The 16910-nt window shown below is 50.7% G+C and overlaps 1 protein-coding gene across 1 annotated transcript in view; it reads left to right on the forward strand.

Moving 5' to 3' along the window:
* The window catches only part of KIAA0513 (KIAA0513 ortholog), a 39710-nt gene that overhangs the window by 9822 nt on the left and 12978 nt on the right, over positions 1 to 16910 (forward strand). Inside the window, exons 5-9 of the mRNA XM_076055038.1 lie at positions 3930 to 4125; positions 7194 to 7237; positions 10416 to 10488; positions 11306 to 11383; positions 13181 to 13261. Of these exons, the coding sequence (XP_075911153.1) occupies positions 3930 to 4125; positions 7194 to 7237; positions 10416 to 10488; positions 11306 to 11383; positions 13181 to 13261 (472 nt within the window). The remainder of the gene's footprint in view (positions 1 to 3929; positions 4126 to 7193; positions 7238 to 10415; positions 10489 to 11305; positions 11384 to 13180; positions 13262 to 16910) is intronic.

Raw genomic sequence — 16910 nt, forward strand, 5'->3', positions numbered from 1 at the left:
CACCCACTCACACCCACTAACACACACTAACACACACTAACACACACCCACTAACACCCACTAACACACACCCACTAACACACACTAACACACACTAACACCCACTAACACACACCCACTAACACACTACCACCCACTACCACACACCAACACACACCCACTAACACCCACCCACTAACACACTAACACACACCCACTAACACACATGAACACACACCCACTAATATACACCCACTAACACACACTAACACACACCCACTAACATACACCCACTAACACACACTAACACACACCCACTAACACACACTAACACACACCCACTAACACACACACACTAACACCCACTAACACCCACTAACACACACTAACACACACTCACTAACACCCACTAACACCAACTAACACACACTAACACACACCCACTAACACCCACCCACTAACACACACTACACAAGATAAGACACACCCACTAACACCCACTAACACACACTAACACACACCCACTAACACACACCCACTAACACACACCCACTAACACCCACTACCACACACTAACACACACCCACTAACATACACCCACTAACACACACCCACTAACACACACTAACACCCACTAACACACACTAACACCCACTAACACCCACTAACACACACTAACACACACTCACTAACACCCACTAACACCCACTAACACACACTAACACACACTAACACACACCCACTAACACCCACTAACACACACTAACACACACCCACTAACAACCATCCACTAACACACTCTACACAAGATAACACACACCCACTAACACCCACTAACACCCACTAACACACACTAACACACACCCACTAACACACACTAACACACACCCACTAACACCCACCCACTAACACACCCACTAACACACACTAACACCCACTAACACACACTAATACCCGCTAACACACACCCACTAACACACACCCACTAACACACACCCACTAACACTGAGTAACACACACCCACTAACACTCACCCACTAACACCCACTAACACCCACCCACTAACCCACACCCACTAACACCCACTAACACCCAGCCACTAACACCCACTAACACCCAGCCACTAACACCCACCCACTAACAGCCACTTACACACACTAACACACACTAACACCCACCCACTAACACCCACTAACACCCACCCACTAACACCCACTGACACCCACCCACTAACACCCACTAACACTCACTAACACTCACTAACACCCACCCACTAACACCCACTAACACCCACACACTAACACCCACCCACACACACCCACTAACACCCACCCACTAACACACACCCACTAACACCCACCCACTAACACCCACCCACTAACGCACACCCACTAACACCCACTAACACCCACTAACACACACCCACTAACACACACCCACTAACACCCACCCACTAACACCCACCCACTAACACACACCCACTAACACCTACCCACTAACACCCAGCCACTAACACCCACTAACACCTACCCACTAACACCCAGCCACTAACACCCACCCACTAACACCCACTAACACACACCCACCCACTAACACCCACTAACACCCACCCACTAACACACGCTCACTAGCACCCACTAACACCCACCCACTAACACACACACACTAACACCCACTAACACACACCCACTAACACCCACCCACTAACACCCACCCACTAACACACACCCACTAACACCCACCCACTAACACACACCCACTAACACCCACTAACACACACCCACTAACACCCACCCACTAACACACACCCACTAACACACACCCACTAACACACACCCCCACGTAGTATGGTGTGACGTGGTATGACGTGGTGTGATGTGACGTGGTGTGACGTGGTGTGACGTGGTGTGACGTGACGTGGTGTGACGTGGTGTGGTGTGACGTGGTGTGACGTGGTGTGGTGTGACGTGGTGTGACGTGGTGTGACGTGGTGTGGTGTGACGTGGTGTGATGTGACGTGGTGTGACGTGGTGTGACGTGGTGTGGTGTGACGTGGTGTGATGTGGTGTGACGTGACGTGGTGTGACGTGGTGTGACGTGGTGTGGTGTGGTGTGACGTGGTGTGGTGTGACGTGGTGTGACGTGGTGTGACATGACGTGGCGTGACGTGGTGTGACGTGGTGTGGTGTGACGTGGTGTGACGTGACGTGGTGTGGTGTGACGTGGTGTGACGTGGTGTGACGTGGTGTGGTGTGACGTGGTGTGGTATGACGTGGTGTGGTGTGACGTGGTGTGACGTGGTGTGACGTGGTGTGGTGTGACGTGGTGTGGTGTGACGTGGTGTGACATGGTGTGGTGTGACGTGGTGTGGTGTGACGTGGTGTGGTGTGACGTGGTGTGACGTGGTGTGACATGGTGTGGTGTGACGTGGTGTGGTGTGACGTGGTGTGACGTGGTGTGGTGTGACGTGGTGTGACGTGACGTGGTGTGGTGTGACGTGGTGTGACATGGTGTGGTGTGACGTGGTGTGGTATGACGTGGTGTGACGTGGTGTGGTGTGACGTGGTGTGGTGTGACGTGGTGTGACGTGGTGTGGTGTGACGTGGTGTGGTGTGACGTGTGTGACGTGACGTGGTGTGGTGTGACGTGGTGTGGTGTGACGTGATGTGACGTGGTATGACGTGGTGTGACGTGGTGTGGTGTGACGTGGTGTGGTGTGACGTGGTGTGGTGTGACGTGTGGTGTGACGTGGTATGACGTGACGTGGTGTGGTATGACGTGACGTGGTGTATGACGTGGTGTGGTGTGACGTGGTGTGGGGTATGACGTGGTGTGGTATGACATGGTGTGGTGTGACGTGGTGTATGACGTGGTGTGGTGTGACGTGGTGTGGTATGACGTGGTGTGGTATGACATGGTGTGGTGTGACGTGGTGTGGTGTGGTGTGACGTGGTGTGGTGTGACGTGGTGTGACGTGGTGTGGTGTGACGTGGTGTGGTGTGACGTGGTGTGACGTGGTGTGGTGTATGACATGGTGTGATGTGGTGTGGTTTATGACGTGGTGTGACATGGTGTGGTGTGACGTGGTATGACGTGACGTGGTGTGGTGTGACGTGGTGTGGTGTGACGTGGTGTGGTGTGACGTGGTGTGACGTGGTGTGGTGTGACGTGGTGTGGTGTGACGTGGTATGACGTGACGTGGTGTGACGTGGTGTGGTGTGACGTGGTGTGGTGTGGTGTGACGTGGTGTGGTGTGACGTGGTGTGGTGTGACGTGGTGTGACGTGGTGTGACGTGGTGTGGTGTGACGTAGTGTGGTGTGACGTGGTGTGACGTGGTGTGGTGTGACGTGGTATGACGTGACGTGTGGTGTGACGTGGTGTGACGTGACGTGGTGTGGTGTGACGTGGTGTGACGTGACGTGGTGTGACGTGGTGTGACGTGACGTGGTGTGACGTGGTGTGGTGTGACGTGGTGTGGTGTGACGTGGTGTGACGTGGTGTGGTGTGACGTGGTGTGGTGTGACGTGGTGTGGTGTGACGTGGTGTGACGTGGTGTGGTGTGACGTGGTGTGGTGTGACGTAGTGTGGTGTGACGTGGTGTGACGTGGTGTGATGTGACGTGGTATGACGTGACGTGTGGTGTGACGTGGTGTGACGTGACGTCGTGTGGTGTGACGTGGTGTGACGTGGTGTGGTGTGACGTGGTGTGGTGTGACGTGGTGTGACGTGGTGTGGTGTGACGTGGTGTGGTGTGACATGGTGTGGTGTGACGTGGTGTGACGTGGTGTGGTGTGACGTGGTGTGGTGTGACGTGGTGTGGTGTGACGTGGTGTGGTGTGACGTGGTGTGGTGTGACGTGACGTGGTGTGACGTGGTGTGATGTGGTGTGGTGTGACGTGGTGTGGTGTGACGTGGTGTGGTGTGACGTGACGTGGTGTGACGCGTGTAGGCCGTCCCGCCACGGCCGTGGACGGCGCCGACCGCGGCCGCCGCCGGGGATGGCGGCCGCCACCTCCTACACCGCCGGGGATTGTGGGTAGCAGCTGGCCAAAGTGGGGAGACAAAGGTGGCGGTGGCGGTGGTGGTGGCAGCCGCACGCTGAGCAGGGAGAGCTTCATGGAGATGCTGGGGCTGGAAGGACGGAGGTGAGGAGGTGGTGGTGGTGGAGGTGGTGGTGGTGGTGGTGGCGGTGGTGGAGGTGGTGGCGGTGGTGGTAGTGGTGGTGAGGAGGTGGTGGAGGTGGTGGAGGTGGTGGTGGTGGTGGTGGTAGTGGTGGTGAGGAGGTGGTGGTGGTGGTGGTGGTGGCGGTGGTGGTGGAGGTGGTGGTGGTGGTGGTGGTGGAGGTGGTGGTGGTGGTGGTGGTGGAGGTGGTGGTGGTGGTGGTGCTGGTGGTGGAGGTGGTGGTGGTGATGGTGGCGGTGGTGGAGGTGGTGGTGGTGGTGGCGGTGGTGGAGGTGGTGGAGGTGGCGGTGGTGGTGGTGCTGGTGGTGGAGGTGGTGGTGGCGGTGGAGGTGGTGGCGGTGGTGGCGGTGGTGGAGGAGGAGGAGATGGTGTCGTGTATAGTAGTGTCTAGTGTAGAATGTAGTGTATAGTGTAGTGTATAGTGTAGTGTAAAGCGTAGTGTATAGTGTAGTGTATAGTGTAGTGTAGTGTGTAGTGTATGGTGTAGTGTATAGTGTAGTGTAAAGCGTAGTGTATAGTGTAGTGTATGGTGTAGTGTATAGTGTAGTGTAAAGCGTAGTGTATAGTGTAGTGTATGGTGTAGTGTATAGTATAGTGTGGTGTGTAGTGTATAGTGTAGTGTAAAGCATCGTGTATAGTATAGTGTAGTGTATAGTAGTGTGTCGTGTATAGTGTAGTGTATAGTGTAGTGTATAGTAGTGTGTAGTTTAGAGTGTAGTGTATAGTGTAGTGTATAGTGTAGTGTATAGTAGTGTGTAGTGTATAGTATAGTGTAAAGTGTAGTGTATAGTGTAGTGTAGTGTATAGTAATGTATAGTGTAGTGTAAAATGTAGTGTATAGTAGTGTGTAGTGTATAGTAGTGTATAGTGGTGTGTATAGTGTATAGTGGAGTGTATAGTGTAGTGTATAGTGAAGTGTATAGGAGTGTATAGTGTAGTAGTGTAGTGTATAGTGTAGTGTATAATGTAGTGTATAGTAGTGTATAGTGTATTGTATAGTGAAGTGTATAGTAGTGTATAGTAGTGTAGTGTATAGTGTAGTGTATAATGTAGTGTGTAGTGTATAGTGTAGTGTATAATGTAGTGTATAGTGTAGTTTATAGTGTATAATGTAGTGTATAGTGTAGTGTATAGTGTATAATGTAGTGTATAGTGTAGTGTATAATGTAGTGTATAGTGTAGTGTACAGTAGTGTAGTGTATAGTGTAGTGTATAGTAGTGTAGTGTAAAGTAGTGTATTGTAGTGTATAGTGTAGTGTATAGTAGTGTAGTGTATAGTAGTGTATAGTGTAGTGTATAGTGTAGTGTATAGTAGTGTAGTGTATAGTGTAGTGTATAGTGTAGCATATAGTAGTGTATAGTGTAGTGTATAGTAGTATAGTAGTGTAGTGTATAGTGTAGTGTATAGTAGTGTAGTGTGTAGTGTAGTGGATAAGCCAAAGGGGTTCAGCAACTCAGTCTATGGGTCTCTGTGTATCTCTATGGGTCTCTGTGTGTCTCTGTGGGTCTCTATGTATCTCTATGGGTCTCTGTGTATCTCTATGGGTCTCTGTGTGTCTCTGTGGGTCTCTATGTATCTCTGTGGGTCTCTGTGTGTCTCTATGGGTCTCTGTGTGTCTCTATGGGTCTCTGTGTGTCTCTATGGGTCTCTGTGTATCTCTATGGGTCTCTGTGTATCTCTATGGGTCTCTGTGTATCTCTATGGGTCTCTGTGTATCTCTATGGGTCTCTGTGTATCTCTGTGGGTCTCTGTGTATCTCTGTGGGTCTCTGTGTATCTCTATGGGTCTCTGTGTATCTCTGTGGGTCTCTGTGAATCTCTGTGGGTCTCTGTGTATCTCTATGGGTCTCTGTGTATCTCTGTGGGTCTCTGTGTATATCTATGGGTCTCTGTGTATATCTATGGGTCTCTGTGTGTCTCTATGGGTCTCTGTGTACTTCTATGGGTCTCTGTGTATCTCTATGGGTCTCTGTGTATCTCTATGGGTCTCTGTGTATCTCTATGGGTCTCTGTGTATCTCTATGGGTCTCTGTGTATCTCTATGGGTCTCTGTGTATCTCTATGGGTCTCTGTGAATCTCTGTGGTTCTCTGTGTATCTCTATGGGTCTCTGTGTATCTCTGTGGGTCTCTGTGTATATCTATGGGTCTCTGTGTATATCTATGGGTCTCTGTGTGTCTCTATGGGTCTCTGTGTACTTCTATGGGTCTCTGTGTATCTCTATGGGTCTCTGTGTATCTCTATGGGTCTCTATGTATCTCTGTGGGTCTCTGTGTGTCTCTATGGGTCTCTGTGTATCTCTATGGGTCTGTGTATCTCTATGGGTCTCTGTGTATCTCTATGGGTCTCTATGGGTCTCTGTGTATCTCTATGGGTCTCTGTGTATCTCTATGGGTCTCTGTGTATCTCTATGGGTCTCTGTGTATCTCTATGGATTTATGTGTATCTCTGTGGGTCTCTGTGTATCTCTGTGGGTCTCTGTGTATCTCTATGGGTCTCTGTGTATCTCTATGGGTCTCTGTGTATCTCTATGGATTTCTGTGTATCTCTGTGGGTCTCTGTGTATCTCTGTGGGTCTCTGTGTATCTCTATGGGTCTCTGTGTGTCTCTATGGGTCTCTGTGTATCTCTGTGGGTCTCTGTGTATGTCTATGGGTCTCTGTGTATCTCTATGGGTCTCTGTGTATCTCTATGGGTCTCTATGGGTCTCTGTGTATCTCTATGGGTCTCTGTGTATCTCTGTGTATCTCTATGGGTCTCTGTGTATCTCTATGGGTCTCTGTATATCTCTATGGGTCTCTGTGGGTCTCTGTGTATCTCTATGTGTCTCTATGTATCTCTATTGGTCTCTATGGGTCTCTGTGTATCTCACTATTACTCGCTACTCACAGCACTTGCTCCTACAGCCTTGCTAGAGGCTACACGGGGGACCTTTGTCTGTGTGTCTATAGGACACTGCTGCTGCTACTCACAGCACTTGCCCCTGCAGCCCTGCTAGAGGCTAAACGGGGGACCTTGGTCTTTGTATTTCAGCAAGACGCCTGCCAAGACAGTCAGGAACGGAAACGTGGAGAGGGGTGAGTTGATGATCACAACTCACACTTACACACCCACACTTACACACACTTACACACACTGACACACTTACACACTAACTCACTCACACACTCACACAACAACCGCCATTCGCCACTAAGTGGCGGTGACGTCACCACGACGCTTGTGCCAGGCTATGTGCACCCTGAGGCCACGTGAAGTGTCGAACGCCCGCTGGCAGGAGGTCACGGGGCAGACCCAGCAGGTGCCACGGGTCGACTGACTGAGATGACTGGCTGATGCACCACCTGTGACCCCTACTGTGCCAACCTGCTGTGCTTTAGCCACCCGGCGCTCCGCTCGTTGTTGTGAGCGTCGCTCCTCCGCCCTCCGTTGTTGTTGGAGGGCGACTGCCTCCAACTGCCCAGTAGCGTCCTTCACGAGCCTCCTCCACAGAGGCCGATCTTAACACCGCTGGTACCAGTCATCGGCAAGTCCACTCAGCTCCACGTCCTCCTGTACCACGTCACTCCATCTCTTCTCTAGCCTGTGCCGCGCCCGTTTAGCCCCCTCGATCCGGCCGAACAAAAGCTGTTTGGGCATGCGGTGGCTGGGCATGCGGGCTACTTGACCCAGCCAACGCAGCCTTGCCTGCCGGAGGAGCTCACAGATGGGACCTTGCCCAGATCTTTCAAGGATTTGTGAGCTCCTCACACAATCCAGCCTGCAGGTTAAACCCAGGATGGATCGTAGGCAGGCCAGCCTAAATGTTTCTAACCGGCGACGATGTTCCATTAAGGGGGCCAAGAAGACCTGAAGCTTATTGCGGTCGCGACAGACCAGGTAGCTTCCACACAGCGTTACGCAACCGATGAAAAGATATTGCCGCTCGACTGATTCGGAGTGAGACCTCTGCTGTTAAACTGGAGCCGGTTATAAGCACACTGCCCAGGTATGGGAAACTCTCCACTCTCTCCACAACTGCCCCATCACCGATTGGGAGTTGTGGGGGTGGAGTGTCCGATGGTACAAAACACCCAGGCAGGTGCTTAGTTTTGGTGGGGCTGATGGTAAGGCCCCATCTCTTAGTGGCACGCTCCAGTCTCAGCAGCAGCGTCTCCAACTCTTCTGAGCAGCTATTACCAAATCATCAGCATACATAACGTGGTTGAGCAATAGGGAGCCATCCCTTGACCGCACCCGGCCATCGATCACACACACTCACTCACACACACAATCACTCACACACTCACTCACACACTCACTCACACACTCACTCACACATTCACACACTCAGTCACACACTCACACACTCACACACTCAAACACTCACACACTCACACACTCACTCAAACACTCACTCACACACTCACTCACTAATCACCAACTTACTCACTCATCACCCACTCACCACTCTATGTGTGCATTTCAGGTGCATTGTGGGTCTTTGTGTGTGAGTAGTCTATGGGTCTCTACTGTGTGAGTAGTCTGTGGGTCTCTCCTGTGTGAGTAGTCTGTGGGTCTCTACTGTGTGAGTAGTCTATGGGTCTCTACTGTGTGAGTAGTCTGTGGGTCTCTACTGTGTGAGTAGTCTGTGGGTCTCTACTGTGTGAGTAGTCTATGGGTCTCTACTGTGTGAGTAGTCTGTGGGTCTCTACTGTGTGAGTAGTCTGTGGGTCTCTACCGTGTGAGTGGTCTGTGGGTCTCTACTGTGTGAGTAGTCTGTGGGTCTCTACTGTGTGAGTAGTCTGTGGGTCTCTACTGTGTGAGTAGTCTGTGGGTCTCAACTGTGTGAGTAGTCTGTGGGTCTCTACTGTGTGAGTAGTCTGTGGGTCTCTACTGTGTGAGTAGTCTGTGGGTCTCTACTGTGTGAGTAGTCTGTGGGTCTCTACTGTGTGAGTAGTCTGTGGGTCTCTACTGTGTGAGTAGTCTGTGGGTCTCTACTGTGTGAGTAGTCTGTGGGTCTCTACTGTGTGAGTAGTCTGTGGGTCTCTACTGTGTGAGTAGTCTGTGGGTCTCTACTGTGTGAGTAGTCTGTGGGTCTCTACTGTGTGAGTAGTCTGTGGGTCTCTACTGTGTGAGTAGTCTGTGGGTCTCTACTGTGTGAGTAGTCTGTGGGTCTCTACTGTGTGAGTAGTCTGTGGGTCTCTACTGTGTGAGTAGTCTGTGGGTCTCTACTGTGTGAGTAGTCTGTGGGTCTCTACTGTGTGAGTAGTCTGTGGGTCTCTACTGTGTGAGTAGTCTGTGGGTCTCTACTATGTGAGTAGTCTGTGGGTCTCTACTGTGTGAGTAGTCTGTGGGTCTCTACTGTGTGAGTAGTCTGTGGGTCTCTACTGTGTGAGTAGTCTATGGGTCTTTTACTGTGTGAGTAGTCTGTGGGTCTCTACTGTGTGAGTAGTCTGTGGGTCTCTACTGTGTGAGTAGTCTGTGGGTCTCTACTGTGTGAGTAGTCTGTGGGTCTCTACTGTGTGAGTAGTCTGTGGGTCTCTACTGTGTGAGTAGTCTATGGGTCTCTGTGTGAGTAGTCTGTGGGTCTCTACTGTGTGAGTAGTCTGTGGGTCTCTACTGTGTGAGTAGTCTGTGGGTCTCTACTGTGTGAGTAGTCTGTGGGTCTCTACTGTGTGAGTAGTCTGTGGGTCTCTACTGTGTGAGTAGTCTGTGGGTCTCTACTGTGTGAGTAGTCTGTGGGTCTCTACTGTGTGAGTAGTCTATGGGTCTCTGTGTGAGTAGTCTGTGGGTCTCTACTGTGTGAGTAGTCTGTGGGTCTCTACTGTGTGAGTAGTCTATAGGTCTCTACTGTGTGAGTAGTCTGTGGGTCTCTACTGTGTGAGTAGTCTGTGGGTCTCTACTGTGTGAGTAGTCTATGGGTCTCTACTGTGTGAGTAGTCTATGGGTCTCTACTGTGTGAGTAGTCTGTGGGTCTCTACTGTGTGAGTAGTCTATGGGTCTCTACTGTGTGAGTAGTCTGTGGGTCTCTACTGTGTGAGTAGTCTATGGGTCTCTACTGTGTGAGTAGTCTATGGGTCTCTACTGTGTGAGTAGTCTGTGGGTCTCTACTGTGTGAGTAGTCTGTGGGTCTCTACTGTGTGAGTAGTCTGTGGGTCTCTACTGTGTGAGTAGTCTGTGGGTCTCTACTGTGTGAGTAGTCTGTGGGTCTCTACTGTGTGAGTCTTTCGAGTGTTTGCCGAGGCCTCTGGCACCGTGCGTCTGTCCCGGCAGTACCAGTGGAGGCGGCCAGGGAGCAAGGCATCAAGATTTACCTGTACACCCATCTCAAGCAGCAGCCTATCTGGTAAGGCCGCGGCCTTCACGGCGATCATCGTCATCATCGTCGTCATCGTCATCATCGTCGTCATCGTGATCATTCGCACGATCGGAATCGGTGGTGTGCAGGAGGTTCGTGGGTTCGATCCCGGACCCTGACAATGCCTGCTGCTGCTGTAGATGTGGAGTCTGTGTCTCTCTCTCTCTCTCTCATCATCATCATCATCACGGTGGCTAGGAGATGTTGACTACCTCGCCTGGTACACGGGAGGTCTATGTGGAGTCTTGTGTCTCTCTCTCATCATCACGGTGGCTAGGAGATGTTGACTACCTCGCCTGGTCTACAGGAGGTCTATGTGGAGTCTGAGTCTCTCTCTCATAATCATCATCACGGTGGCTATGAGATGTTGACTACCTCGCCTGGTATACAGGAGGTCTATGTGGAGTCTGTGTGTCTCTCATCATCATCACGGTGGCTATGAGATGTTGACTACCTCGCCTGGTATACAGGAGGTCTATGTGGAGTCTGTGTGTCTCTCATCATCATCACGGTGGCTAGGAGATGTTGACTACCTCGCCTGGTCTACAGGAGGTCGTGGGTTCGATCCCGACCCTGACAACGCCTGCTGCTGCTGCTGTAGATGTGGAGTCTGCGTGGAATGGATTTCTCTCCGGGTCCTCCGGTTATTTAACAGTCTTGTTGTCGTGTTGAGCAGCAGGAGGGATGGAGGGAGGAGGCTGTTGGTGATGTGTCTGTGTGTGTGTGTCCGTGTGTGTGTCTGTGTTTGTGTGCCTGTGTGTGTGTCTGTGTGTGTCTGTGTGTGTCTGTGTCTGTGTGGTTGCAGGCACACGCTGAGGTTTTGGAACGCTGCCTTCCTGGACGCCGTTCAGTCTGAGCGGAACAAGAGATCCCCTACCACACGGTGAGACCAGCCACAAACACACACACACACATACACAGTCACACACACACACATACACACACAGTCACACACACACACATACACACACAGTCACACACACACACACATACACACACACACATACAGACACACACACATACACACAGTCACACACACACATACACACACAGTCACACACACACATACACACAGACACAGTCACACACACACATACACACAGACACAGTCACACACACACACATACACACAGACACAGTCACACACACATACACACAGACACAGTCACACACATACACAGTCACACACACACACATACACACACATACAGTCACACACACACATACACACACAGTGACACACAGTCACACACATACAGTCACACACACACACATACACACATACAGACACACACACATACACACATACAGACACACACACATACACACAGACACAGTCACACACACACATACACACACACACATACAGACACACACACATACACACACATACAGTCACACACACACATACACACACAGTGACACACAGTCACACACATACAGTCACACACACACACATACACACAGACACACAGTGACACACAGACACACACACAGACACACACAGTCAGACACACAGACACACACACACAGACACACACACACACAGACACACACACACACAGACACACACACAGACACACACACACAGACACACACGGTCACACACACACATACACACAGACACACACACACATACACACACACAGCACTTGCCCCTACAGCCCTGCTAGAGGCTACACGGGGCACCTTTGTCTGTGTGTCTATAGGCACTTGCCCCTACAGCCCTGCTAGAGGCTACACGGGGGACCTTTGCCTGTGTGTCTACAGGGCAAGGCTGCTGCTACTCACAGCACTTGCCCCTGCTAGAGGCTACACGGGGGACCTTTGTCTGTGTGTCTATAGGCACTTGCCCCTACAGCCCTGCTAGAGGCTACACGGGGGACCTTTGTCTGTGTGTCTATAGGGACTTGCCCCTACATCCCTGATAGAGGCTACACGGGGGACCTTTGTCTGTGAGTCTACAGGGCACTGCTGCTGCTACTCACAGCACTTGCCCCTACAGCCCTGCTAGAGGCTACACGGGGGACCTTTGTCTGTGTGTCTATAGGCACTTGCCCCTACAGCCCTGCTAGAGGCTACACGGGGGACCTTTGCCTGTGTGTCTACAGGGCACTGCTGCTGCTACTCACAACACTTGCCCCTACAGCCCTGCTAGAGGCTACACGGGGGACCTTTGTCTGTGTGTCTATAGGGCACTGCTGCTGCTACTCACAACACTTGCCCCTACAGCCCTGCTAGAGGCTACACGGGGGACCTTTGTCTGTGTGTCTATAGGGCACTGCTGCTGATACTCACAGCACTTGCCCCTACAGCCCTGCTAGAGGCTACACGGGGGACATTTGTCTGTGTGTCTATAGGGCACTGCTGCTGCTACTCACAGCACTTGCCCCTACAGCCCTGCTAGAGGCTACACGGGGGACCTTTGTCTGTGTGTCTACAGGGCACTGCTGCTGCTACTCACAGCACTTGCCCCTACAGCCCTGCTAGAGGCTACACGGGGGACCTTTGTCTGTGTGTCTATAGGGCACTGCTGCTGCTACTAACAACACTTGCCCCTACAGCCCTGCTAGAGGCTACACGGGGGACCTTTGTCTGTGTGTCTATAGGGCACTTGCCCCTACTTCCTGCTCGAGGCTACACGGGGGACCTTTGCCTGTGTTTGTGTCACGTGTGTCAGGGAGAAGTGGTGCCGTATGTCTGCCGAGGAGCGTGATGAGAGTTCCTGCTTCAACCAGAACGTCGTGTTTGGACAACTCTCGTGAGCATGGAAACTCACCACAAACACTCACCACAAACAACACTCACCACTAACACTCACCACAAACACTCACCACACTCACCACTACACTCACCACCACACTCACCACCACACTTACACAAACACTCACCACTACACTCACCACTAACACTCACCACTAACACTCACCACAAACACTCACCACACTCACAACAACACTCACCACAAACACTCACCACACTCACCACTACACTCACCACCACACTTACACAAACACTCACCACCACAATCACACAAACACTCACCACTAACACTCACCACTAACACTCACCACACTCACCACTAACACTCACCACTAACACTCACCACACTCACCACTAACACTCACCACCACAATCACACAAACACTCACCACTACACTCACCACAAACACTCACCACACTCACAACAACACTCACCACTAACACTCACCACTAACACTCACCACTAACACTCACCACTAACACTCACCACTAACACTCACCACAAACACTCACCACTAACACTCACCACAAACACTCACCACTAACACTCACCACTAACACTCACCACTAACACTCACCACTAACACTCACCACTAACACTCACTACACTCACCACCACACTTACACAAACACTCACCACCACACTCACCACTAACACTCACCACTAACACTCACCACTAACACTCACCACTACACTCATCACAAACACTCACCACTACACTCACACAAACACTCACCACTACACTCACCACTACACTCACCACTACACTCACCACTAACACTCACCACTAACACTCACCACTAACACTCACCACTACACTCACCACACTCACAACAACACTCACCACACTCACCACCACAATCACCACCACAATCACCACCACAATCACACAAACACTCACCACAAACACTCACCACTACACTCACACAAACACTCACCACTAACACTCACCACTAACACTCACCACAAACACTCACCACAAACACTCACCACTAACACTCACCACTAACACTCACCACTAACACTCACCACTACACTCACCACACTCACAACAACACTCACCACACTCACAACAACACTCACCACACTCACCACTACACTCACCACCACACTTACACAAACACTCACCACCACAATCACACAAACACTCACCACAAACACTCACCACAAACACTCACCACTACACTCACCACTAACACTCACCACAAACACTCACCACAAACACTCACCACTACACTCACCACTACACTCACCACCACACAATCACCACCACAATCACACAAACACTCACCACAAACACTCACCACTACACTCACCACTAACACTCACCACAAACACTCACACACTCACCACCACACTCACCACTACACTCACCACAAACACTCACCACAAACACTCACCACTAACACTCACCACTAACACTCACCACTACACTCACCACAAACACTCACCACAAACACTCACCACTAACACTCACCACAAACACTCACCACAAACACTCACCACTAACACTCACCACAAACACTCACCACTAACACTCACCACAAACACTCACCACTAACACTCACCACTAACACTCACCACTAACACTCACCACTAACACTCACCACTAACACTCACCACAAACACTCACACAACACTCACCCTAACACTCACCACAAACTCACCCACGACAAACACTCACCACTAACACTCACCACAAACACTCACCACTAACACTCACCACTAACACTCACCACAAACACTCACCACTAACACTCACCACTAACACTCACCACACTCACCACTACACTCACCACTACACTCACCACTAACACTCACCACCACACTCACCACTACACTCACCACTAACACTCACCACAAACACTCACCACTAACACTCACCACTACACTCACCACCACACTCACCACCACAATCACACAAACACTCACCACAAACACTCACCACTACACTCACACAAACACTCACCACTACACTCACACAAACACTCACCACTACACTCACCACCACACTTACACAAACACTCACCACTACACTCACCACAAACACTCACCACAAACACTCACCACTACACTCACCACTAACACTCACCACTAACACTCACCACACTCACCACACTCACAACAACACTCACCACTAACACTCACCACTAACACTCACCACTAACACTCACCACTAACACTCACCACACTCACAACAACACTCACCACACTCACAACAACACTCACCACTACACACCACTACACTCACCACAAACACTCACCACCACACTCACCACTACACTCACCACTAACACTCACCACTAACACTCACCACCACAATCACACAAACACTCACCACTACACTCACCACTAACACTCACCACAAACACTCACCACAAACACTCACCACTAACACTCACCACTAACACTCACCACAACACTCACCACTAACACTCACCACAAACACTCACCACTAACACTCACAACAACACTCACCACAAACACTCACCACTAACACTCACCACTACACTCACCACACTCACCACTACACTCACAACAACACTCACCACAAACACTCACCACCACACTCACCACTACACTCACCACCACAATCACACAAACACTCACCACTAACACTCACCACTAACACTCACCACTAACACTCACCACTAACACTCACCACACTCACCACACTCACAACAACACTCACCACAAACACTCACCACACTCACCACACTCACAACAACACTCACCACTACACTCACCACAAACACTCACCACACTCACCACACTCACAACAACACTCACCACTACACTCACCACTAACACTCACCACAAACACTCACCACTACACTCACAACAACACTCACCACTACACTCACCACTACACTCACCACAAACACTCACCACTAACACTCACCACTAACACTCACCACTAACACTCACCACACTCACCACACTCACAACAACACTCACCACTACACACCACTACACTCACCACAAACACTCACCACTACACTCACCACTAACACTCACCACTAACACTCACCACTAACACTCACCACTAACACTCACCACCACAATCACACAAACACTCACCACAAACACTCACCACACTCACCACACTCACAACAACACTCACCACTACACTCACTACCACAATCACACAATCACTCATTCACAAGAACACTCACCACTACACTCACCACAAACACTCACCACAAACACCACTAACACTCACCACTAACACTCACCACACTCACCACTACACTCACCACAAACACTCACCACTAACACTCACCACAAACACTCACCACTAACACTCACCACAAACACTCACCACCACAATCACACAATCACTCATTCACAACAACACTCACCACTACACTCACCACTACACTCACCACCACACTTACACAAACACTCACCACTAACACTCACCACAAACACTCACCACAAACACTCACCACTACACTCACCACTACACTCACCACTAACACTCACCACCACAATCACACAAACACTCACCACCACACTCACCACTACACTCACCACCACAATCACAACAACACTCACCACTACACTCACCACTACACAACAACAACCACACTCACCACTACACTCACCACTACACTCACCACCACACTTACACAAACACTCACCA

The sequence above is a fragment of the Petromyzon marinus genome, chromosome 69 (genome assembly GCF_048934315.1).
Source record: "Petromyzon marinus isolate PM22_M1 ecotype Great Lakes invasive population chromosome 69, UKy_Petmar_22M1.pri1.0, whole genome shotgun sequence".
Lineage (NCBI taxonomy): Eukaryota > Metazoa > Chordata > Hyperoartia > Petromyzontiformes > Petromyzontidae > Petromyzon > Petromyzon marinus.